The sequence below is a fragment of the Orycteropus afer genome, unplaced genomic scaffold (assembly GCF_000298275.1).
Source record: "Orycteropus afer afer isolate SDZICR_OR568_19922 unplaced genomic scaffold, OryAfe1.0 scaffold00023, whole genome shotgun sequence".
Lineage (NCBI taxonomy): Eukaryota > Metazoa > Chordata > Mammalia > Tubulidentata > Orycteropodidae > Orycteropus > Orycteropus afer.
In genome coordinates, this window is record NW_006921610.1 from 9589786 (window position 1) to 9617042 (window position 27257).

Sequence of the window (27257 nt, forward strand, 5' to 3'; positions counted from 1 at the left end):
ATTTCTATACATAAACCTTTCCTTAACTTTTACAATAACGGACTAATACAATATTTGTCCTTTTGTAATTGACTTATTTCACTCAGCATAACGTCCTCCAAGTTCATCCACGTTATGCGGTATTTTGCAGATTCTCCATTATTCTTTAGCATTGCATAGTATTCCACTGTGTGTATGTACCATAGTTTGGTTATCCATTCCTCAGTTGATGGACACCTAGGTTGTTTCCATTGTTTGGCTATTGTAAATAGTTCTGCGATGAACATGGGTGTGCATATATCTGTTCTTGTCATGGCTCTCATTTCTTTAGTGTATATACCTAGTAATGGAATGGCTGGATCAAATGGTATTTCTATTTCCAACTTTTGAAGGAATCATCATACTGTTTTCCACAATGGTTGTGCCATTTTACAGTCCCACTAGCAGTGTATGAGAGTCCCAATCTCTCCACTACCTCTCCAGCAGTTGTTATTTTCTGTCTTGTTGAACTTTGCTACTAGTGCTGGAGCAAGATGGTATCTCATTGTTGTTTTGATTTGCATCTCTCTAATGGCTAATGATCGTGAGCATTTCTTCATATGTTTGTTGGCCACTTGAATATCATCCTTGGAGAAGTGTCTATTCTTGTCTTCTGCCCATTTTTTAATTGTATTGTTTGTCTTTTTGTTATTGAGGTGTTGGAGTTTTCTATAAATTCTAGAGGTAAGTCCCTTGTCAGATATGTCATTACCAAATATTTTTTCCTAATCTGTAGATTCTCTTTTGGAGAAGTCTCTGGAGGCACATAAAAATTTAATTTTTAGAAGGTCCCAATCATCTGGCTTCTCTTCTGCTGTTGGTGCATTTTGAATTATGCTTGGTAGTCTATTTATACCAAATATTAGGGCCCTTAAGTTTGAGCCTAAATTTTCCTTGAGAAACTGTATAGTTCTAGGTTTCACATTGAAGTCTTTGATCCATCTGGAGTTTGTTTTTGTGTATGGTGTGAGGTACAGATCTTGTTTCATTTTTCTGCAAATGGATCTCCAGTTTTGCCAGCACCATTTATCAAACAAACATTCTCTTACCCCATTTAATGGATTTTGGGCCTTTGCCAAAGATCAGCTGACTACAGGTCGATGGATCTATTTCTGGGTTCTCATTTCTATTCCATTGGTCTATGTATCTGTCATTAAACCAATACCAGGCAGTTAAACTCTCAATTTTTTCAGGGAAGAAATAAACGGCACTCTTTTGAGGATATTAAAATATGTAAGACAGGAAAAGTTATACAGACTAAAAAAGACTATTTTTCTGATGGTAGGAGAAAGGCAAATATAAAAAGAAGAATTTACAATTTATGACATTAAATTTAAAAAAAGAATAGGTTAACATTGTACATTTGTGCTTTAAGTACTCTAAGAAGTGCATGCATATCTCAAGGTATTATTTTAAGTTGATGTATGGCATTGCTACAGAATTCTAGAGCTGATTATAGAAGCATTTAAGTTATACTACTGTTATTGTTAGTACCCATTGAGTTAATTTTCAACTCAGCGACCCCAAGAGATAGAGTAGAATTACTCCACAGGGTTTTTTAGGCAGTATCTTCATGAAAGCAGATTGCCAGACCTTTCTCCCATGTAGCTGCTGGGTGGGTTCAAAATGCCCATCTTTTGATTAGCAGCCAAGTGATTTTAAGCATTGTACCACCAGGGATCCTTTAAATTACATCAAGTTAGGTCAAAATACACATGGTATTAATGATACAGTAACATACACATAAATACATTTTCTGGAAAAGAATAAAGTTATCTTAAGAATATCATTTCAAAGAAAAATCACAAATTAATAGCTGAAAGCTGCAAATATCTGGCCACGTCCAAGCTGAGTAGGAAAATATTAAAATTATTTTTTGGTATGTTATATACATAGAGATGAAGTTCAGCCTAATCAGTCAAATGTAATTATAAATAGCTCTATGATTTATTTAAAAAATTGCTATTTGTCAAAAATTATTTTGAGTAATCTTGTTACAGGAATTCTAGTTCAGCTAAACAATTGAAACAATCTTTTGTAGTTGGCTGAAAACAAAAATCTGACCTAGCATTCATCAACCTACTATGATCTTTAGATTTCAAAGAATCTTGCCACTTAAATAATGTTAGGTGTGTATCCATTTCAGATTCAAAAGCTTATTAAACTTCAGATTCATGAACTTTACATAAAGGATGCCATCTTCCTTCCTAAGTTTGTTTAGAAGAAAATTAACCAACTAATTTGGAGAGATGATATGCCAACTTCCAATCATTCAAACAAATCCAATTTTCCACTACAACCTTGAGACAAATAAATGTCTAAGTCAAGTCTGAAAATAAGCATTCAGTAACTAAGAAAGATTGAACATATTAAGACCAAATTTCAAGCTAAAATGATTTAAAATCACTTTAAAGCATTTTAATATGATTTTGTATACTAAAATGCACCATTCAGGATATAACTTAGATATATATACATTTTACAGAAAGAAAGGATATAAACAGCGTAAGTCACATCACATGTATTTCTGTCTCTGAATACCATGCATTATATACAATATATATATTTATAATTTATAAATACTTGTACACGTCTTAAAGAGAGGACTATCCACGAAAGTCAAACCAAAATTATATTTTAAATTCTCTAGACAGCATACATTATTTACAACGTACATAGCACTGTATTAAGTTAATATGAACATGTCTTACAATGAAAAAAAAAATCTTTCTGATTTCAACTAGAGGAATAAACTATCAGACAAAAATTAAAACTATTCATAGTAAGCCTTCTAAAAAATCATTTTGAAAAGGTGCTTTCAATGGTATTCTCAAGGAGCAATGCTTACATTTAAGCAAAGCTAATAAACAAAAATGAAAAGTTTCTTTAATAAAAGCAGTCGATAATATAGTGCTGTGATGATGTGGTGGCAGCTTATATAATCAGTCTGCTCATAGGGAACCTCTTACCCCTTCTGTTTCCATATACACCATACCAGGCATACACATTCAAAACACATATTGGTGGTTTTATAGACACTAAGACATTTTGGTTAAATTGTGAACCCTAATAAAAGAGTTCTGTTCTTAGGTTAAAAAAAAAAATGTAGTTAATTTAACATTTCTTTCCTAAGTGGAAATAGGAAAATAAACCTTCAAAATTTACCCTGAGAGTTTATTTAGTGGATAAGGAAATGGAAATTTAGAGAAAAGAATACCAAGACATATTCTTAACAAAGTGGTAGCCTACCTGATATGCCATTCTTGCTGGTGTTCAATAAAGCTACAGATGCTGCAGAAACTCTTTTATTGTTCACAGTCTGCCCTGGTTTTCTTGAGGTACATTCTTCACTATCATTGTCCTGTAAATTTAGTAGTCTTGGCTGGAAACACTGTAGTCGACATGATCTGATATTGCTTAATATTTCAGAAAGGGACAGTCTATTTTCACAATGTTTATTGGAAGTATTGGTCCGAGAGAAATTAGAAGAAAAGTCTACAGTTTGGGAAGAGCTTGAAAAACCATTCAGCATTTCAGGATCTATCTGTTTTAGGACTGGGTCATGTTCTGTGGATATTCGGTCCATTATGACTCTGAAAAACAACATAAAACCAAATAGTAAGCGAAAGAATTTTACCAACATTTTTCCTATTCATTCCTTTCGACCTTATAAACAAATCCCAGCTCAAAACAAATAGTTTACCTGCCACCTCTGCCAACTCGTCTCCTTGCAAATCCTATACATCTTCTTGGGACTGTAAGCGTTGTAAGGCAATGCCTATATCTCAATTTATCCAAATCTGCCAATTCTGAGTTTTCAAATGAATGGTTAGTTTGGTCCAAACGAGGCTGTAAAGGAAAGAAAACTCACAGACTAAATTTGAAATGAAGAAAAGCAATAAAAATAAAGTACCTGCAGCATTAGTAAAACAATTAAAATCTAAATGTAACCCCCTGTAAAACTTGGGTTTAAACTATGTATCTTATAAATCTTACAAAATTGAACCAAAAGTTCACTCACCAAAATACTCCATATTAAAGGATTTTAAAATAAATGTATCTTTATCGCTCCTTAGCCTTTTGGCTAAGATCAGATCTAAAATAAATGTATCTTTAAAGAACAGTATGGTTTTTGACAGGTATGTACGAAAGGAGAGAGAGTGAAGTCAGTAATTTATAGGCTTCCTACTGAGATAAACCAGAAGGAAATTTTTTTGAACTAAAAACTGCATTTCAAGCATGAAGCTTCCTCTTTGCTTTTAAGAAACATACAGCCTATTTCTTTGCCTTCCCATTCTCTTCCATCCTTCTATTCTGTGTTTCTGTCCCCTTTCATAGCAATTTTCCCTTCTCTACTTACCGTTAACTCATGAATAGCTTCTCACTCCTTCAAATTAAATACACACACATCTTGAAAAAGTTGCCAGTTTATGTTTACCATAATGCAACAAGACAAATAATCTCCACGAGCCATATATGAAAGCCAGCCTCATAAATCTATAGTCACTCTGTGCCTTTGAAAGTTAACGTCACCCTTGAGGTAATGCTGTACCAAAACTTGACTTAACAGCATAAAGCAATTTTCAAGTGTGCCAAAAAGTTATGAACATAATTATTAGGCAAGATATTGCCATGAATGAAGGTAAAAAAATTATGACTTTATGTTTGATAGTTATTGGATGTGTATGCACAAGATAGACTTGAATAACAATGACTTTCAATAAACACTCAGCAGCCACATAAAGAGATTTTGGGCATACTTAACTTAGCAATGACACACTGAACAATATTCAGCAATTGTTAAAAGCTATCGTTAAGCCCAAAGTGAAATTAGATTTCTAAAAAGTCAAGAAATACCAATTTCTAGGTAAAGGATTTTGCAATCCTTTGGAAGGCTTCATATCTTTTGAGCATCTTTTATTGGTATTCACACTAAAAAAAACCAAACCAAACCAAAAAAACCCCAAATACAGTTGCCATTGAATTGATTCTGATGTATGACCACCCCATGTGTGTCAAAACGGAATTGTGCTCCATCTGGTTTTCAATGGCTCATTTGTCCGAAGTAGATTGCCAGGATATTTTTCCAAGGTGACTCTGGGTAGACTCAAACCACCAACCCTTTGGGTTAGCTGCCAAGTATATTATTGTTTTTACCACCCAGGGGTTCCAGTATCTACAAGGGTATGTCAAATAAATACGGAAGTCTGATGGACTTCCCATTTTTAGATCAATACTGTCATCTTTATATGAGTTACCTGTTAATTCCAGTTGACAAAAACGTAAGAAAAAATAAAGTTCTTACAGCATAATACTGGCATCCTGCTCGCCTTCTGAAAGCACAGGGACCATCAGGATCATTTTCTTCTTCAGGTTCTGATACTGGGGACGGTACCTAGACAGAAGAGGTATTTCATTTAGGGGTTATCAAAAGTCCATGGATCAATCTTCATAATAGTCTAAAATTAAAATCCTGACCACAATCACTCCTACATTACATATACTAGGCAATAAATTTCCCAAAACATTTAAAGACTAGCAAAAATTTTCTATTGAAAATAATTGTCTCCAATGGACTAGTTCTTACATGTAAGTATATATGGTATTGGTCAATTGCTTCTGAACATGTGTCACAGATTTAAAAAGAATTAGTATAGCTTTTATATATACCATATATATTCCATATATATTTTATAAATAATGTATGTGATCATACTTGACAATAACTGTTATATCTCATTTATAGGCACGTTTGTTTTTATCCAATAACTCACCTTCTGTGTAAAAACCCTAGTTTTCAAACTAGAATAGCCCCTCCCCCCAAAACGCTATAGATCATGCATTTTACTCAAAGAGGAATCCTTTATTTCTCTTCTCTTTTCTTTTTAAATCACTTTTCAAACTTGTAGATCAGAAGCAGAAAATTGAAAAGGGAAAGAAGACTTGCTAAAGGTAAGCAGACTGGTTGCAGAAAGAAGAGAGAAGCCCACAATCTGACAGCAAAAGAATTAAAAGAATTTTAAAAAGCTGTCCACCTTGAGCATTGTGCTCTTTTAAGATCCATCTATCTATAGGGGATCAAACTGATAACAGCAACTCAAAAGATTATGTAGGAAACTTAGAAGGTAGTGAGTTTATGATAATGGAGAGGAAGAACTCTGAAAAGGATAGAAATGGTTGTACGACTGAAGAACGTAATCAGTGTCAGTGAACTGCATATTTACAAAATGGTAACTGATGTGTATTCTGCTGTGTCTTCTCTCAACAATAACAACAAAAATAAAATAAAATACACATACACACACACACACACAGAGCATTCTATCTGGGACCAAGTAACTATTACCATAAAATGTGAGTGGACCTAAAGAGCACTGACATAGTACTTTGTAAATATGTCATGAAAAAGATGAAATTATGTAAAAATATACTCTGATATAGCAGGCAAATATGTTTTAGAAATATCTCGCCTATAATGGTTAAAAATTTTTTAAAAAAGTTTTTGTACTTAATCTCTACTGGCTCAACCATATTTACGTGCAAAATTTTGAACCTCACAAATCCCTCTCTTCCAGTTTTGAAGGAAAAAATATTTTCTCCACATTATTTCCAAATGGTGGTAATTACCACTGCACAGGGTCATCCAGGGAGAAAGGCATTTGTTTGAGGTTCCAATGCTGGGGCTGATTCTTCTTCCTGGGGAATCAACCACTACACCTGAAATTTGAAAGGAAATCCCAAACATGAATTTTACACTTTGGTTCCTCTGCAAATCATCTAGCTCTCCTAAAATACACACAGGAAGTGTTACAGAGTCTCACAAATTCTTTGCACAAAGTTTATCACTCCTTCTCCCTACTACCATCTCCAAGGAGTTGATTCTAGGTCTTATGGCTGGGACATAGGAAGAGAGAGGTAATGAATGCTAGAATCAGAAGCACAACCAAGAAAAGCCAAAATGCGTATTAGTTCTGCTTTGCTGCCAAGTCCGTTGGATTCAGATGTTTGTTCTCCTAAGGTTCCCTGTTTCCTCGTTTATTTCACAAAGAAGTAAACGATGATTTTGACAATATTTTTAGCAAAAAATCCTCATTTTTAAGAGCTACAATCTAATTAGCTGCACTCAATGATACCCAACTATAGGTAAATGTTTATTCTTTAGCAACATGGGGATACCATTATAAAAATTAATGAGGGTTTTACCAATGGCCTAGCACAAGGACTCAAAGGAACCTAAAGTTTCAAAATGTAATTTTCATGTGGAAATGGGGATTAGAGGATATATGAATAAACATAAGAATTTAGAAGAGAAATGAAGATTCCTTAATCCATGAGGAATATATAACTAGCATGCTGAGTAAGCCTTCCTATTAGGTTAGATGGAATGATTCTATCAACAAGGGAAAAGTTTCTGGAAGTCATGGTTTCTCATGTCATTATTCTTCAAGGGCTGTGATACAGAACAAAACATTGCAGGTTTACTTTAGCACTATCACTATAAGGTTAGTATACATACATTTTCCTAACCATGCCATTTTCTTACTTAAAATTCTTTAATAATTCCCCAGTATGTATACAGTAGGTAGAGGGCATGCATTCACCATCTAGCCCTTTCCAGGCAACATCCTTTCAAGGTCCTGCCCTCTCCTGCATCGATGCTCTAGCAATAGCAAACTGCTGGAGTTCCCTCTAACATGCTGTTTTTCCTGCCTAGAAAGTCCTTTCCTGTACTTTCTATCTAAAAAAAGTATTATTAATTAGCGCACATTTCCCTCATTTCTTCAAAAAGGTCACCTGATTTAAGTGCTACGGTTATTCAAAGCCCTGCCAGAGTCTAACTGGATGATTCTCTGACAACAGTAATAAATGATTTTGCTAAGTGCTTTTCAAGAGCATAAAAACAAAATAAACCTTTGTGTCTATGTATATGAATGCCAAAATATTATCTGAGGTAGTAAACCTAAATCAGTGAAAAGTATATATAGTATGTTATAATATACCATTGAGCTGACTCCAATTTACAGTGACCCTTTAGGACAGAGCAGAACTGCCCCGCAGGGTTTCCTAGGCTGCAATATTTATGGGAGCAAACTGCCAGGTGAGGCCAACCTTTCAGTTAGCAGTCAACTCTTTACCACTGTGACACCAGGGCTCCTTAAAAATAATACAACCCAGCCAAAAAGCACACAATTCATGTAAACTCTAGATTTTAAATAATTAAAGCAAGTGTTTTATAAACAGTTCTTTTTCCAAGTATATCTTGCTTAAAAAAGTTTTTTTAAAGTAAATAAGTGCCAATGTTAAAATATGATAAAGCAATTAAGTAGAGTAGTGGGTTCAAAATCTTTTGTTGCAGCATTCACTTTAAATTTTCTATGCCATACTGAAAAAAAGAAGACAAATAAAAAAAAACAACAACAGAACAGATTCATTAAAGGAAAAAAAAGGTCTAGTTTTAAAGGTAATACAAAAAGGCAATTATTGGTGGCAATGCAACATTTACAATTATGTATTAAATGTCTTAAAATATTGATGTCAATTATGTTTTTAAAATATAGCAATATAAAAGACTGGTAGAAAATGTCTTTAAACAGTTTTAAAACAAGCACCTGTGGAAATTCATCTTCATCTGAGCTGTGAAAGTCATATTGCTTAATGTCACTCTTATTGATCACAGGCAATGTCTCAGGAGCGGGTTGCTGAGATGTTACCAAAGCCTCTGGTTTAGGCTTCTTTGGATACTTCTTCTTTTGACGAACCACATCAGAAGCCTCTTCTTTCAAAGACAAATGATGAGGGTGCTGTTTACATGATGATTTTTCCCCCAAAAGGAAGAAATGAAAATCATTTAGAAATCATGAAAAACTATACTGCTCTTTGAAAAACATACCATTTTACCCAGGAGGTGATTTTATTTACTGTTTATACAAATTATTCTGCAATTACAAACTGAAAAATCTTTTACTTCCTACAAGTTATGATGAAAAATAATTATGGTATCTAAATTTACTTTTTATATTGTTATGACACGTACAGTAAAAGTTAATGATTTTAAAAATTACTCTATTATTTCTACAAACAACATTTAAAAAGTATTTAAGTTTAATTCTTATTTAAATCTACTGTTCATGACATTAATAACCTTTTATATTTTAAATATAACTTGAATCAGATTATGAATTCATCCATTCATTTCTACACTTATTTCCCAACTTAAAAAAAATCTACGAATGGTAATTTTTAAGAAAAATACACTTATAAATTAGGGGGAAAAACCTCCACTTCTAGGAATACATAATCACTACTTCAACCAAATAACAATCAAACTGTTTTCAAGTGCCCCAGAGTGCTGTGGGGATTCCCCAGAGGCCATCTGGCAAAGGAAAGGGCTAAAGGAGTTTCCAGGCCTAGTCCCCAACCCCCAATTTATCAGAGCAGCTCTGTTTCTATCGGTTTTAACATACTGGCTTTCCTTATAACAAAAATGGTTCTACCACTTCAAAAGTTTGAAATATGTTTGTTTTTAAATGCCAAATTATTTAGTGGGACACTGTTTTCATGTGTCATCTATACATGTTTCATGTATAGATATTACATCTTAAAATAAAAACTTCAACTTCTTAGAAACTGTCCCTATTTTAAGGTATGATGTGTGACAAAGTAAATACAGTTAACTATGTGTCAGTGGGGTACGACAATGCATGCACCATATCTCTAAAATTACTATTTAAATAGAGTGACTGTTTATTCTTACAGGAGGTCTAAATTAACAATCACGATAAGAAGGGCTGATTCTGTCAATAATTTGGGGTTAAGATTATCATATTCCGTGCTTACAAATCATGAACTTTGGAAAACTAATAATTTAAATAAAATGAATTAAAAAAAAATCTCACAAAGTGACATATATGCACTGATATCTTTTTTGGCTACAGAGGCAGGTATGATTTAAAGCAGATGGGCTAGATGCCTGTGATTAATAAGAAAGAACTTTGGTGTCTGTATTGATATGAATCAAATAAAGGAAGAGTCTTTCAGCTCCCCATTTTTCCTTGAGCTATAAGAACAAATCTGTGAAAAATAAAGACTAGTGTACATATTTATAAGATGAATTTTCCACAAACACCTTAAGTCATGTTTTAAATTTTACTGCAGTCAAGCTCTATTGTTGAGATGCTTCAGTCAACACTTGTATCTTACTTAAATCTAAGCTCCTTAAAAATTGAAAATTTATTATTTTTTATCTCCCAATTAGATACTTTAATTAATCTATCAAATAAGTGTGTCTATCTATCTGGACATATGTCACTTAATGTACACAACATGTTCAGTGAAATAGGTAATTTTGTGATTTAGATGTTGTATGAACACCATATTATATACAGGCAGGGCCCAGAGTATGAACAAGTTCCGTTCCTAACTATCTTTAAGTCAAATTTGTATCTAAGTTGAACAGTTAGGTATAGTTTGTATCTAATGTCAGTTGGTTAAATGTCTGTTTTAAACTACAGTATATAGTTTGACTTAATATGCATAAAAAATTATATACTTCCAGATGTATTAAAACATCGTTAACATAATAGGAGCTCTGGTAGCGTAGTGCCTAAGGCACTTACTTGACTGCTCACCAGAAGGCTGGCGGTTCAAACCCACCAGCTGCTCCTCAGAAGGAAGATGGGGCAATCTACTTCTGTAATGATACTGCCTCGGAAACCCAAGGAGGGGTCGCTATGAGTCAGGGCCGACTCGACGGCACATAACAACAACAACACAATGTTTTCATGAGCACTGCAAAGTAATGCCCATTTGTCATCATGAATCACTGTATGTACCTTGAATTTTTAATTTAACAGGCTTGGTGGTTGGGATCACGGATATATGTGTGGTCAGATATTGCCCAAATGGATATTATGTGGTGAGTGATTATATGTACCTCTATATACCTATATATATATATATATATATATATATAGATAGATAGATATAAACTTATTTAGTGTAAGAGACCAAAGTAATCTCTTAATCTGGCCTTTTATTAGGAAGAAATGGTAGTTTAGAAGTTAGAGGATAGCCATGACCCTCTCTCTACTTTTCATTTTTTTCTTTTCTTTTCTTTTAGTTGGTCTTTATTTTTTCCCTTTTTTTCTTTTCATTCTCTTCTGTTTTTTCATGTTCCCTTTTCCTTGTTCCCGTTTTCCCCCCTCTTCCTCTTTTTGTTTCTCCCATGCTTTGTATTTATTTTTCAATTTTTCTTAGTTTTTTCTTTCTTGCTCTCTTCTTTTCTCTGTACTCAGATTATTTTGGTTTTCCTTTTGTTTCTCTTGTCCTTTTCTTCTTTTGTTTTTTCCATTTCATTCCCCTCCTCCCTTTTTGTGGTTGTTGCTGGTGCTGTTTTATATTATTCGTTCTTTTTTTGGTGATGTATTTTTGTGGCCCATACAGCCCAACCACATTCACAACTTGTGCAACCTCACCCACTGGGTGAGGGCCACCATCTGATTCTGCACCAACTGATGAATGACAGATGGTGGGCAATAACACAGCCATCAAGTGCTCTACACCAACAGTGAACAAAGAAACTGTGCACATATTCTCATCCTCTACAATACCCACCAGGAGACAGGGTAAGTGGTTACGTGCTTCCAAACTAGGGAACACAGGAGCACACCAGCTACAAACCAACAAAATCCTGGGCCAATCAAACCAACATACAATCATCAACTAAATACAAATAAAACAATGACAAAATGCCCCATTTTCTGCTGATCCTGGGACTGTTAATGGACTGAACCCAGTGGCCTACCATGTTGTTCGATAATCTTGGGACTGCACCATTGTACTTGTCAACCTTGGGTTTGTCAGCCTCAGCAGCCAGCAGCTGTCTGAGTTAAGAAAAGACTCCAGCTTCAATGAGCTGGGAGCAAGAGGCAGAGCTGAAGTCCAAGGTCAAGGGGCTTTTGCCCAGTCCCTAGAGCTGGCACTTTGAACTCAGACTTCTAGCTTCTAAAACTTTCAGAGAAGAAATCTGTTTGTTAAAGCCACCCATTTGTGCTATTCCCTATTAAAGCAGCACTAGAGAACCAAAACAACTCCCGAATTTATAAAGCAGGCATAACCTTTGTCCTTGGAGACAAATGATAATCCCTGTTCACACAAAGGAACAAGATAAAGTAGTACAAACAAGGGACCAAAACACCTGACCAACTTGACCTTATAGACAGATAGTGAATACTGAATACTTCATCCAATAACAGCACAATATGTTCCAGCACATATGGAACATTCTCCAGAACAGATCATATATTAAGCCACAAAACAAGCTTCAATAAATTTAAAAACAATGACATACCACAAAGCATCTTCTTAGATCATAATACTGTAACATTAGATTATCAACAAGAAGATCGGGGCGGGGGGGGGAGCAAACACATGGAAACAGAGTAACACTCTGCTTGAAAACTACTGGGTATAGAAAAAATGAAACATGAAATTGAAAAATTCCTTGACTCAAACAGGAATGAAAACCCAATATACCAAAATCTTTGGTACACAGGAAAAGCAATGCTCAGAGGGAAATTTATAGCAATAAAAACACACATCCAAAAAAAAAAAGTGCCAAAAATCAACACCTTCATCTCCAACCTCCAACAATTAGAGAAAAAACATTAAAAGAAGCCTACAATTACAAGAAAGGAATAATGACAATTTGATCAGAAAGAAATGAACAGAACAGAAAAACAACAGAAAGAAGCAACAAGTCTAGAAGTTGGTTCTAATAAAATCAACAAACCACTGCCAAATTTAACAAGGGAGAAGATGATGCAAATAACATGAATAAGAAATGAAATGGGTGATGTCACAAAACAACAAACCAAAGTAAAAAGGATACTATGAAGAACTGTATTCCAACAAATTTGAAAACCAAGAAGAAATATGCAGATTTCCAGAAACATACTTACCTACCTAAACTAACACAGGCTGAGGTAGAAATTTTGAACAGGTCCATAACAAAAGAAGAAATTGAGTAAGTCATACAAAAACTACCAACAAAAAAAGTCATGGACCAGATGATGACACTGGCGACATCAATCAAACAGAGAAGAACTGACAGCAACTATGCTCAAACTATTCCATAATATAGAAAAGGAGGGTATACTCCTGTGGTAGTTAAGTTATACTCCAGTCAACTTGGCTGGGCCTGGTTTTGAGTGGCTGGGCAGCTGAATGTAGTTATTCCCCATGACTAAACTGGTAATCAGCTCCACGGTGGAATCTGCAATAAGCAGCTAAGTAGCTGCCTTAGGGATGTGGTCTGCTTCCAGTATGTAAGAGGATTGATAATAGTCTCTGAGCTTTTTGGCATGGTTGGATCCTGCATGTAGCCAAATCTTCATCTCAATGTCCTGCCCTGTTTTCTGCTGATACTGGGACTGTTAACGGACTTAACCCAGTGGCCTACCATGTTGTTCGATAATCTTGGGACTGTGCTACTGTACTGGTCAACCTTGGGTTTGTCAGCCTCCGCAGCCAGCAGCTGTCTGAGTTAAGAGAAGACTGCAGCTTCAGTGAGCTGGGAGCAAGAGGCAGAGCTGAAGTCTAAGGTCACGGGGCTTTTGCCCAGTCACTAGAGCTAGCACTTTGAACTCTGACTTCTAGTTTTTAAACTTTTAAGAGAATAAATCTGTTTGTTAAAGCCACCCATTTGTGCTATTCCCTATTAGAGCAGCACTAGAGAACCAAAATAACTCCCAAATTCACTTTATAAAGCAAGCATAACCTTGATACCAAAGCCAGGCAAAAATACCACTGAAAAACGAAATTACAGACCAATATCACTCATGAACATAGATGCAAAAATTCTCAACAAAACCCTAGTGAACAGATTCAAACAACATATCAAAAAACGACACATCATGACCAACTGGGATTCATATCAGGTATGTAAGGATGGTTCAACATTAGAAAAACAATCCATGTAATTCACAACATAAAACAAAGGAAAAGAACCACATGATCATATCAATCGATGCAGAAAAAGCATCTGACAAAATCCAATACCTAATTCTTGATAAAATGCTGAACAAAATATAAACAGAAGGGAAATTCTTAACTTAATTAAGGGCACATATACTAAACCAATGTCCAACATTATTCTCAATGGGGACAGACTGAAAGCATTCCCCTTATGAACAGTAGCATCAGGTAAGGATGTCCTGTATCACCACTGTTATTCAATACTGTATTGGAAGTCCTAACCAGAAGAGTAAGGCAAGAAAGGGAAGAAAAGGCATCCAAACTGGCAAAGAAAAAGTAAAACCATCTTTATTTACAGATGATAAAATCTTATACATAGAAAACTCCAAAGGCTCAGTAAGAAAATTACAGAAACTAATAAAAAGTTTCAGTAAAGTGGTAGGGTACAAGATCAACATGCAAAAATCTATTGGGTTCCTTTACACTAACAAAGAGAATTCTGGGGGGGAAAAAAGCAGCAAAATAAATAAATAAAAATCACCCCAAAAATGAAGCACTTAGGAATAAATCTAACCAGAGACCCAAAAGACCTATACAAAAAAATAAAAACAAAAGCAAAAAAAACTACAAAGCACTATTACAAGAAACCAAAAGAGACCTACATAAATGGAAAAATATACCATAGTCATGGATAGGAAGACTTAACATAGCAAAAATGTCGATAAACCCAAACAGATATTATGCAGTCCTGGTCCAGATTCTATCATTGTTTAAAGAGATGGAAAAACTAATTACTAACTTTATATAGAAAGGAAAGAGACTGAGAAGTAAAGCACTACTAAAGAAGACAAAGTAGGAGGCCTCACACTCCCCGATGTCAAAACTAGTAAACAACCATAGTAGTTAAAAACAGCCTGGTACTGGTACAATGACAAACACAGACCAGTGGAACAGAATTGAAAACCCAGAAGTCAATCCATCCACTCATGGACAGCTGATCTTTGACAAAGGCTCAAAACTCATTAAACGAGGTAGATAGTGTATTTAGTAAATGTAGTTGGCTAAACTGGATATCCACGGCAGAAAAATGAAACAGGACTCATATCTCACACCACATGAGAAAATGAACAAGTTGGGTCAAAGACCTGAACATAAAACCTAAAATCATAAAGACCATCAAAACAAAACAAAAAAAAAAGGAGGAGGGGAACAAAGTTAGGGGCCCTAATGCAGGACATCAATACACTGCAGAATTTAACTACAATTGGACAAAAACCAGAAGAAAAAATAGATGACTAGGACTTCCTAAAGGGGCACTGGTGGCACAATGCCTAAGGCATCTGACTGCTAACCATAAAGGTGGGAGTTTAAACCCACAGCCACTCTGTGGAAGGAAGATGCGGCAATCTACTTCCTTAAAGATTTCTGCCTCAGAAACCCAATGGGGGATGCTATGAGTCGGAAATGACTTGATGGCAGTGGGTTTGTTTTTTGGTTCAGGGACTTCCTAAAAACTATACACTTACGTATATCAAAAGATTTCATCAAAAGAATAAAAAGAGAATCCACAGACTGGGAAAAATTTTTGGCAATAATGTATTGTCAAGGGGTTAATCTCTAAAATTTATAGAAAACTTCAACATCTTAACAACAAAAAGACATATAATCCAATTAATAAATAGAGGACATGAACAGACACTTCACCAAAGACATCTAGGAAGCTAACAAACACATGAAGAAACACTCATGATCATTAGTCATTGTTGTTGCTGTTGTTATATGCCATCAAGTCAGACCTGACTCATAGAGACCCCTCCTTGGGTCATTAGAGATGTAAATCAAAACGAGATTATCATCTCATCCCTGTGCTAACATTAAAGTTCAAAAAAACCAGAAAACAATAAATGCTGCAGAGGGTGTGGAGAGACTGAAACCCTCTAACACTCTGGGGCTATAAAATGGTGCTACCTCTATGGAAAACAATGTCGTTTCCTTAAAAAGCTGGAAACAGAAATACCATATGATTCACCAATCCTACTATTAGGTATATATCCCAGAGAAATAAGAGCTGTGACACAAACAGATATATACACACTTATGTTCATTGCAGCACTACTTAAAAGTAGTAAAAGATGAAGGCAACCTAAATGCCCATAAATGGAGGAAGGGATCAACAAACTAAGTCATACACACACAATGGAATACAATGCAACATTAAAGAACAATGATGAATCTGCAAAACATCTCACAATAGGAATGAATTTAGAGGACATTATGCTAAGTGAAATCAATCAATCACAAAAGGACAGATATTGTGAGACCACAAAAAAGTAAAGAATTTCACACACATGCAAAATTCTTGTAAACCACAAACTAGAGGCTAGACACGTATTAATGTGGGTGAAGAGAAAAAAAAAAGAAGTTAAAGGATTTTCTCAAGTCATTCAGCTAGATAAACACAGACACATACCAAAAAAAATAAAATAAAATAAACAAAACACCCCAAACTTCTTGTCACTGAGAAAATTTTGACTATTAGTAACCCTATAGGACAGAGCAGAATTGCCTCATTGGGTTTTTAAGGCTGTAATCTTTGCTGAAGCAGACTGTCACATTTTTCTCTTGAGGACGGGCTAGTGAGTTCAATTTATGAACGTTTTGGTTAGCAGCACAGCACTTAACCATTGTGCCACCTGGACTCCTTAACTTAGTCAGATGTTGGTAGATGCTTCTTAGTTGTTTTTGACTCATAGCAACCCTATGTAAAACAGATTGAAACAATGGCCAGTCCTGAACCATCCTCACAATTGCTGCCATGCTTGAACACATTATTGCAGCCACTGTGTCAGTTCATCTCACTGAGGAAGTCTTTTTTGTTGACACTCTACTTTATCAAGCATGATATCCTTCTCCAGGGACTGGTCCCTACTGACAAGATGGCCAAAGTATAAGAGGCAAAGTCTGGCTATTCTCGCTGTAAGGAGTATTCTGGCTGTACTTCGTCCAAGACAGAAATGTTTGTTGTTCTATTAATCCATGGTACATTTAACATTCTTTGCCAACACCATGTATGATTCAAACATATCAATTCTTCTGCGGGTTTCCTTGTTTACCGTCCAGCTTTCACATGCATATGAGGCTACTGAAAATACCATGGTATGGGTCAGGCACACCTTAGTCTTCAAAGTGACACCTTTGCTTTGTTATACACTTCTAAGAGGTATTTTGCAGCAGATTTGTCCAAGGCAATACATTACCTGATTTCTTGATTGCTGCTTCCATCACTGCGTGTTGATTTCATTTTAACATAGAAAATGAAATCCTTGACAACATCAATCTTTTCTCCATTTATCATGATGTTGCTCATTGGTCCAATTTGAGGATTTTTGTTTCTTAGTTAGATAGCAGCTTATAAATTCTGATTCTGGCAATGATGATGACAAGAGTAACTTTCAGTAGTCTCAAAGAAAAAAGCTTTCATTTTAGATTTTGATGCCTGCTACTACAGTGTAGGGTTTGCTAAGGCTAGTGATGGACTCAACTTCTTGTTGTTAGGTGCCTTTGAGTCATCTCTGACTCATATGATCTTATGCATAGCAGAAGGAAACACTGCCCAGTCCTGAGCCAGCCTCACGATCCTTGCTGTATCTGAGCCCACTGTTGCAGCCATTGTGTCAATTCATCACGTTGAGGGCCTTCCCCTTCTTCACTGACCCTTGACTTTACCAACATGATAAACTCCAGGAACAGTTCCTTCTGAGAACATGACCGAAGTAGGTGAGACGAAGTCTGGCCCTTCTCGCTTCCAAGGAGCATTCCAGCTGCACTTCTTCCAGGACACATTTGTTAGTCCTTTCAGAAGACCATGGTACTCTTAGCATTCTTCTCCAACACCACAACTCAACAGCATCAGCTCTTCTTCAGTCTTCCTTATTCATCGTCCAGCTCTCACATGCTAAGAGGCAATTAAAAATACCATGGCTTGGGTTAGGCACACCTTAATCTTCGAAGAGACATCTTTGCTCTTCATCACTTGAAAGAGGTCCTTTGCAGCAAATCTGCCCATCTGATGTCTTCAATGCTCCTTCCACTGGTGTTGACTGTAGAACCAAGTAATATAAAGTCCTTGACAACTTTTAATTTTTTCTCCATTTATCATGAAGCTCTTTATTGGACCAGTTGGGAGGATTTTTGTTTTCTTTATATTGAGGTGTAATCCATATTGCAGAACATAGTCTTCAATCTTCATCAGTAAGTGCTTCACGTCATCCTCACTTTCAGCAAGCAAAGTTGTGTCATCTGCATATCGTAGGTTGTTTAAGAGTCTTCCTCCAATCCTGACGTCACATTCCTCTTCATATAGTCCAGCTTCTTGGATTATCTGCTCAGCATACAAGCTGAATAAATACAGTGAAAGGATACAACCTTGACAATTCCTTTCTTGATTTTGAACCATGAGGTATCCTCTTGTTTTGTTTGAATGACAGCCTCCTGATCTACATACAGGTTCCTCATGAGTACAATCAAGTATTCTGGAATTCCCATTCTTCTCAATGTTATCCATAATTTGTTATGACCCACACAATCAAATGCTTTTGCACAGCCAATAAAACACAAGTAAACACCTCTCTGGTATTCTTTGTTTTCAGTTAAGATCCATCTGACACCAGCAATGATACCCTCGTTCCACACCCTCTTCTGAATCCAGCTTGCATTTCTGGAAGCTGTCACTATACTGCTGCAACTGTTTTTGAATTATCTCCAGTAAGATTTTCCTTGCAAGTGATATTAAAGACATTGTTCGATAATTTCCACATTCTGTGGGATCATTTGAATGGGTACAAATATGGATCTCTTCCAGTCATTTGGCCAGGTGGCCGTCTTCCAAATCTCCTGGCAAAGCCATGTAAGTTTGTTGAAAAATCTCAATGGGTATTCCATTAATTCCTTGAGCCTTGTTTTTCGCCAATCCCTTCAGGGCAGCTTTGACTTCTTCCTTCAATACCATAGGTACCTTGATCATATGCCACCTCCTGAAATGGATGAACATAGACCAATTCTTTTTGGTATAGTAACTCTGTGTATTCCTTCCATCTTCTTTTGATGTTTCCTGCATCATTTAATATTATGCCCATGTTACTATTGTTGTTATGTGCCACTGAATCGGAGCCAACTCATAGCGACCCCTCCTTGGGTTGCTGAGGTGGTATCTACGGAAGTAGATTGCCCAACCTTCCTTCCAAGGAGTGACTGATGGGTTTGAACTGCCAGCCTTCTGTCAAGTGCCTTAGGCACTATGTTACCAGAGCTCCTATTTTGCCCATAGAATGTTTCAATATGGCAACCTGAGGCTGAAATTTTTTCCTCAGTTCTTTCAGCATGAGAAATCTGAGCCTGTTCTTCCCTTTTGGTTTTCTAACTCCAGGTCTCTGCACATTTCATTATAGTAATTGGCTTTGTCTTCTTGAGCTGCCTTTGAAATTTTCTATTCAGCTTTTATCTTGTCATTTTTCCCATTTCCTTTAGCTACTCTCCACTCAAATGCAAGTTTCAGAGTCTCCTCTGACATCCATAAACTGAACTTAATTACTCTAAACTCTAGGGACGCAAGTAGTATAGTGCAAAATGCATGAACTTTGGTGTTAAATCTGAATTCAAACCTTGACTCTGCCATTTATTAGCTGTATGTTCTAGAAGTCACACAATGACTGTTACGAGTACTAATGGATTAATACATATGTAAAAATTCCTGGGAAAGTGTTTGGTAAATAGAACTAACTATTAACTACTTTCTTAGTTAACCAAACTAATGCAGAAATAATTGATCAATATTATTATACTTGCTTCTCTGCAGAGGATATTTACCTTAGTTTTACATTCTTGGACTTTGTGATGATTTCCATTATGAAGAGTTGCTGGAGTGGCATATAACTCTTTTTCTGACCTACTGATTTTCACTTCATTAAGGATTTCACCACCATAGTCTCCCAAATGATATCTTAAAAAGGTAAAAATATGTTGCATAGTTTAAAAATAATGAAGAAACAAAAATCAGTGATGCCGTAATAACTGGAATACAATCAATCAAATTGAGCCCAAAATTAATCAGATTATTCTAAAAAGAAAAGTCACAGGAATAATGAAGCTTATTTTTAGACTTTAATAAAGACAAAACATAAAGGGAAAAAAACACCGAACCCAGAAAAAAGCTAAGGTATACAGAAGACAAATTTTCTGTGTATTTTATACTATTAAGCTTCAGGTAATTATGTTCAGAATACTTACCTCATAATTCTGTTAGATTTAGTATAGCTTATTTAATTATGCAGTAATTTAATGAGTATTTACACTTGAGAACACATTTCCAAAGAAGGAGTTGAAACAAAAAACGTTTTCTACCTAGCCAGAAAATAAAATCAATTAAACATTCACCCCCCAACCCCCAATTTTTTTTCTTAAACTTTTTATGGTGATTTGGGTGAAAGTTTAAAGAGCACACCAATTTTCCATTCAACAGTTCACAAACATCTGTTTCATGTCACTGACGGCAGTCCTCTCAAATGTAACATCAGTTCTCCCTGTTTTGCGTTTCCATTCCTCCTCCTCTCCTAACACCCTTCCTGCCTTCTGAATTTTGTCCTTGGGCCAATACTGCCCTTTTGATCTCGAATGGTTGATTGGTCTAAGCAGTGTCCACTTTTCTAGAGTTATTGTTCACCTTGTAGACATGTCTATTGTTTGGCTGAAAATTCAGCTATGGGAGTGAGTTTAGTTTCAGGTCCAAAGGGTTCCCTCAAAAATTTTTAATACAAACTTTAATACAGAGAACTGGACAAATGATATTTAGATTCTTTTCTAAATAAGTCTATGATTTTGCAAAAAAAAAAAAAAATTTAAGTGCAAAAGAAGATGTATACTACACACAAAAGCAAAAATTTGCAATCCAAGTTGATAATCTGAGTTTTAAAAAAAGAGTAACCACAAATAATCTTTATAAATAAATGCAAATTTTGTTAGAGAATCAGTATCATCATATAGCTTAGCAAAACACACAAAAAAATTAGCTGGGTATATTTTATCTACCATTTGTTTGAAATAGCTGCCATTAATATATAACAGTAGCAATGTTACCTTTTTTCCACAACTTCTAAGGTTAAGTGCAATAATTCTCGTTTTGTTTTCTCTCTTCTCTTAATCATTTCCAAAATTGTTATGGCTCTACTAAATTCTCGTCTCAGTTTCAACATCTTTTCATAGGAGGCTTCATCATTCTTACGATTCTATTGAAAGTATCAATGTCAGAATAACCAGTTAACCCAATTACCCATTTTCATTCAACAAAACCTTAATACATCCTATATAAATGAAAATGTTAAAAAAATCATCTAATAGCAATTACTATAAAATATATATACTATAAAATATATATACTATATATACTATAAAATATATATAAAGTAACTATAAAAATACAACCACATGCAAATGTCTCTCAGTAAGTATTCATAAAAACAAAATGTCAGCTGTTAGAAAAGATGGAATGGCATAAAAGAGTTCACTTTAATGTCTGTGTAAGCAAATTAAAAAAAGAAAAATAAGTCCACCTGAAACAAAAACCTAGTATATTAGAGAATGTAAACTATTCATATTGCAGCAAGGTAGTTTCTCAAAGAAGAGAGAAATAGTTCTGTCAAGATCAATAAAAATAACCAAAGTGAGTCCACCTATCCATCCATCCATCCATCTCTGTAAGAGAAGGCTGGAAGTTTCAATATACTACACAATGTAAACAGTAATAATGACAAGGGAAGCTTCATTTCAAAAACGTGGATATAAAATTTAAAGTGGATGTCAAATATCTCAAGAAATGGGGCTATCATGATTCAATGTAATACTCCACTGCAGAGTAGAAAAGAAACTGAGTGAAAATTCTACAAGTTCTTACTTTTAAGCATAAGAAGTTACTTAACTAACTTACAAAGTGGACGTCTTGTTTAATAATTAGAAAAGACTCAGTCGTACTTAGCAGCATCCATTTGTATATAAAAATTTATAATGAAATTATAAAATATTTTGCTCATTCAAATATATATAGGGTACTTATACTTTATTTCAGGCACTGAACTGTTTGGTTAAAGATATACCACTATTACCCTCAACCTACGTGTCCAGATAGAATTACAATTGTTCACCCTTGCATTATTAAGAACCTGAATCTGAAGAATCTGAAGAAAGCCAGGTTTCAAATTGGAGGATTACAGAAGAGAAAACAAAAACTAAAAAAGATTAAAAGTTTTATTTTATTTTCTTTTGTGTACAGCTTCTTGCATTTGAAAAATAATCACTAGATATTATTAAGGTATTATATACAGAATATTCAAATATGCTATGTTAGTAAGTCATCCTTTAAAAAAAAAAACAAGTTTTTTCCCTCCAGAATTAAGTGACAAAAGGCAAAATCTAAAGCATTGTTTTTAACATTTTTTTTTGTAAACAGGCAGAAATAATGAGAAAAAAAAAATATTAGCATCACCAACAGCAAATATTAAGTTTTCACCCTCAAAAGGCCTAAAATCCAATAAGAATGATAAGTATACAGTATCAAAAATGAATAATAATACAAGGTTGGATACCAGATGGCAGTTAAATATTAAAAAACACACTAGGACCTTTTAAAATTACCTCTCTTCAAAAAACGTTCCTTTAGGGACATGCTTCTGTCTTGTCTTATTTTCTGTTCTCTTTGGTCCAATTAAGTATCCTTCCTAACTTCTCCTTCCCTGAGTTCTTTTTCAAAACCATGTTGTTGTGAAATAATTCCAGGTTTACAAAAAAGATTACAAAATAGTATAAAAGAATCTCCACATATCCAGATCCTCGAAAGGTTAATATTTACCATGCTTGTGCTTTCTCTATATACACACATAAATGATTAGAATTTAAAAAATTGTTTGACAGTAAGTTGGATATAGAATGCCCTTTATCCCTAAACCCTTTAGAGTACATTTCTTTGAAAAAAAAAATTCCCTTGGGTAACTACAGCATAATTATAAAAACCAGGAAATGAACACTGATAATTGATACAATCCTACAACTAATTTATATACTTCATTCATATTTTGGCAATTGTCCCACTAATGTCTTTACGTTGTTGTTATGTGCTGTCCAGTCGGACCTGACTCACAGCGACCCCTCCTTGGGCTTCCAAGGTGGTATCACTACAGAAGTAGATTTCCCAACCTTCCTTCCGAGGAGTGGCTGGTGGGTTTGAACCGACAGCTTTCGGGTTAGCAGTCAAGTGCCTTAGGCATTACGCTACCAGAGCTCCCAATGTCTTTATAGCAACAACAAAATATACATATGTATTTTGATCTAAGACCTAATTCAGGATTATAAATTGTACTCTTTACTTTTTAAACATTTTATTGTGCTTTAGGTTAAAGTTTATACTACAAGTTAGTTTCCCATTCAACAACTCATACATGTGTTCCATGACACTGGCTGCTGTCCCTGCAATGTGTCAACACTCTCCCTATTTCTACCCTGGCTTTCCTGTTTCCATCCCTCCAGTTTCCATGCCTCTCTCTGCCTTCTCATCTTTGCTTTTGGGCAAAGATGCCTGTTTAGTCTCATATAGTTATTGCTCTAAGAAGCACAGGAGCTCTGGTAGCATAGTGGCTAAGGCACTTGACTGCTAACCAGAAGTCTGGCGGTTCAAACCCACCAGCCTCTCCTCGGAAGGAAGATGGGGCAATCTACTTCCGTAGTGATACTACCTCGGAAACCCAAGGAGGGGTTGCTATGGGTCGGGTTCCACTCGATGGCACATAACAACAACAACTAAGAAGCACATTCCTTCCAGATGTTATTGTGTATTTTATAGGTCAATCTATTATTTGGTTGAAAGGTGACCTCTGGAAGTGACTTCAGTTCAAGGTTAAAGGCAATCTTAGGATGACAGTCTTGGGGGTTCTTCCAAGTCTTTATCATTCCATAAGTCTGGTCGTTGTCTTCTTTTTTTCCTTAATTTGAGTTTTGTTCTACATTTCTCTCCCATTCTAACTTGGACTTTCTATTGGGTCGCTGGTCAGAGATGTCAGTAGTGGTAGTTGGGAAGCATCTAGTTCTTTTAGACTCAGATTAGAAAAGGCTGTGGTGTACGTGAACCATTAGTCCTGTGGACTAACTGCCTTCTTCAGTCCGGTTTCCTTACTTTTACACTAGATGGGAAGATACCAATAGTTTATCTTAGATGGCCACCCCTCAAGCTTTTAAGACTCCAGATGCTACTTGCCACACTAGGATGTAGAACATTATCTTTATGAGCTATGTTATGCCAATTGATCTAGATGTCCCCAGAGACTATGGTCCCCAGTGTTCAAGCCCAGTAAGTCAGCTGCACAGGGTGTTTGGATATATCCAAGAAGTTTTCACAGATCTACCATACATATGTATATGCAGGCAGCACATACAAATATGTATATACAAATATCCACAATTACACCCATACATGCATTCGGATGCTCTCCTATACACCCTCCCATCTATACACATTCACCTATGGAACTACTCATAGATTTTTGGTTATTACTGTTGCTACAGAATTGTGTATGGTAGTTACTATAGTTGTCCTTTATTCTTGCATACCTCTCAATGTCTTCATTTGTCTTGGTCATGTTGTGCTGATTTCCTTCATATTGTGTACTGCCTTTCCCTTCCTCATAATTAACACTTATCTACTACTTAGTAAGTGGTTCTTGCTCTCTCTCCCTCTCACCCCAGGTAACCATCGATGAATGTTGTTTTCTCTATGTAAACTTATTCTTAACTTTTTATGTGAGTGCTGTTATACAGGATTTGCCCTATTGTGATTGACTTATTTCACTCAGCATAATGTCCCCCAGATTCATCCATGTTATAAGGTATTTCAAGGACTGATGATTATTCTTTATTGTTGCATACTATTTTCATTATATATATGTACAAGAATTTGTTTACCTATTCATCCACTGATGGACACTTAGGTTGTTTCCATTTTTTTGCTATAGTGAATAATGCTGCAATGAATGTGGGTGTGCACATATCTATTTGTATGACTGCTCTTATTTGTCTAGAACATATACCCAATAGTGGGATTGCTGGATCATACGGTATTTCTATTTCTAGCTTAAGCAAGTGCCATACTGTTTTCCATAGTGGCTTTACATTGTACAATCTCATGTTATACCTCTTTATTTTGGAATAATTCCTTTGTCTTTCTGTTGTGATCATAACTGTGACATTTGTGAAGAGCAGATGCCATTTACTTTTGTAGAATATCCCCAAATTTGGGTTCTTTTGATGCTTTACCATGATTAAATTCAGTCTGTGCATTCATTTTTGGTAGGACGCTCACATATGTGATGCTCTGATATCACTGTTGTTGTTAGGTGCCATCAAGTCGTGTCTGACTCATAGCGACCCTATACACAACACAACGATCCTTGCTATACTTGAGCCCACTGCCGCAGTCACTGTGTCAATTCATCTCATCATAGAGGGCCTTCCCCTCTTTGATTACCCTCTATCTTACCAAGCATGACATCCTTCTCTAGGGAATGGTCCCTTCTGACATCAGGACCAAGGTAGGTGAGACCAAGTCTGGCCATTCTCACTTCCACGGAGCATTCCAGCTGCACTTCTTCGAGGACAGATTTGTTAGTTCTTTCAGTAGTCCATGCATGGTACTTTCAGCATTCTTCACCAGCACCAAACTCAAAAGCATCAACTCTTCTTCAGTCTTCCTTATGCATTGTCCAGCTCTCACATGCATATGAAGTGACTGAAAATACCATGGGCTTGTGTCAGGGACACCTTAGTCCTCAAGAAGACATCTTTGCTCTTCAGCACTCGAAAGAGGTCCTTTGCATCCGATTTGCCCAGTGCTATGTCATCTGATGTCCTGACTGCTGCTTCCATTGGCATTGCTTGTAGAACCAAGCAATGTGAAGTCTTTGACAACTTCAACGTTTTCACCAAGATACTGCTTATTGGTCCAGTTGTGAGGATTTTTGTATACTGAGATAGGATCCATACTGCAGACTACAGTCTTCCATCTTCATCAGAAGTGCTTCAATTCACCCTCACTTTCAGCAAGCAAAGTTATGTCATCAGCATACTGCAGGGTGTTAATGATTCTTCCTCCAATCCTGGTGTCACGTTCTTCTTCATATAGTCCAGTTTCTCAGATTATTAGCTCAGCATACAGACTGAATGAGTATGGTAAAAGGATAAAACCCTGACACCCTCCCTTCTTGATTTTAAACCATGCAGTGTCCCCTTGTTCTGTTAGAAAGACAGTCTCCTGGTTTATGTACAGTTTTCTCATGAATACAATTAAGTATTCTGGAATTCCCATTCTTCTCAATGTTACCATGATTTGTTATGATCCGCAAAATCAAAAGCTTTTGCATAGTCAATAAAACACAAGTAAACATCTTTCTGGTATTCTTTGCTTTGAGCCAAGATCCATCTGACATCAGAAATGATATCCCTTATTCCACATCTTCTTCTGAATCCAGCTTTCATTTCTGGAAGTTCTCTGACAATATACTGCTGCAACTGTTTTTGAATTATCTTCAGTAAGATTTTACTCATGTGTGGTATTAATCATATTGCTCGGTAATTTCCATATTCTGTGGGATCACCTGTCTTTGGAATGGGTACAAATATGGATCTCTTCCAGTCATTTGGTCAGGTCTTCCAAATCTCCTGGCATAGACGAGTGAGTGTCTCCAGTGTGGCATCTGTTTGCTGAAACTTCTCAATGGGTATTTGGTCAATTCCTGGACCCTTGTTTTTTGCCACTTCCTTCAATGCAGCTTTGACTTCTTCCTTCAATACCAATGGTTCTTGATCATATGCCACCTCCTGAAATGGATGAACATTGACCAATTCTTTATGGTACAGTTACTTTTGTGTATTCCCTCCATCTTCTCTTTATGTTTTTCTGCAACATTCAGTATTTTGACCATAGAATCTTTCAATATTTCAACTCAAGGCTTAAATTTTTTCCTCAGTTCTTTCAGCTTGAGAAATGCTGAGCATGTTCTTCCTTTTTGGTTTTCTAACTCTAGGTCTTTGCAGATTTCATTGCAATAAGTGACTTTGTCATTTTGAGCTACTCTTTGAAACCTGTTCAGCTCTTTTATCTGGTCATTTCCTCCATTTGCTTTACCTACTCTCCATTCAAGGGCACATTTCAGAGTCTCTTCTGGCATCCATTT

At 35.8% G+C, this 27257-nt stretch overlaps 1 protein-coding gene across 1 annotated transcript in view; it reads right to left on the bottom strand.

Annotated features, from left to right (window-relative positions):
* Nucleotides 1-27257, bottom strand: part of EPC2 (enhancer of polycomb homolog 2) — a 270316-nt gene that overhangs the window by 19005 nt on the left and 224054 nt on the right. The window contains exons 5-10 of the mRNA XM_007934942.2: nucleotides 21124-21272; nucleotides 19858-19990; nucleotides 8628-8819; nucleotides 5324-5413; nucleotides 3722-3867; nucleotides 3268-3611 (exon numbers count right to left, since the gene is read on the bottom strand). Coding sequence (XP_007933133.1) covers nucleotides 3268-3611; nucleotides 3722-3867; nucleotides 5324-5413; nucleotides 8628-8819; nucleotides 19858-19990; nucleotides 21124-21272 — 1054 coding nt within the window. The remainder of the gene's footprint in view (nucleotides 1-3267; nucleotides 3612-3721; nucleotides 3868-5323; nucleotides 5414-8627; nucleotides 8820-19857; nucleotides 19991-21123; nucleotides 21273-27257) is intronic.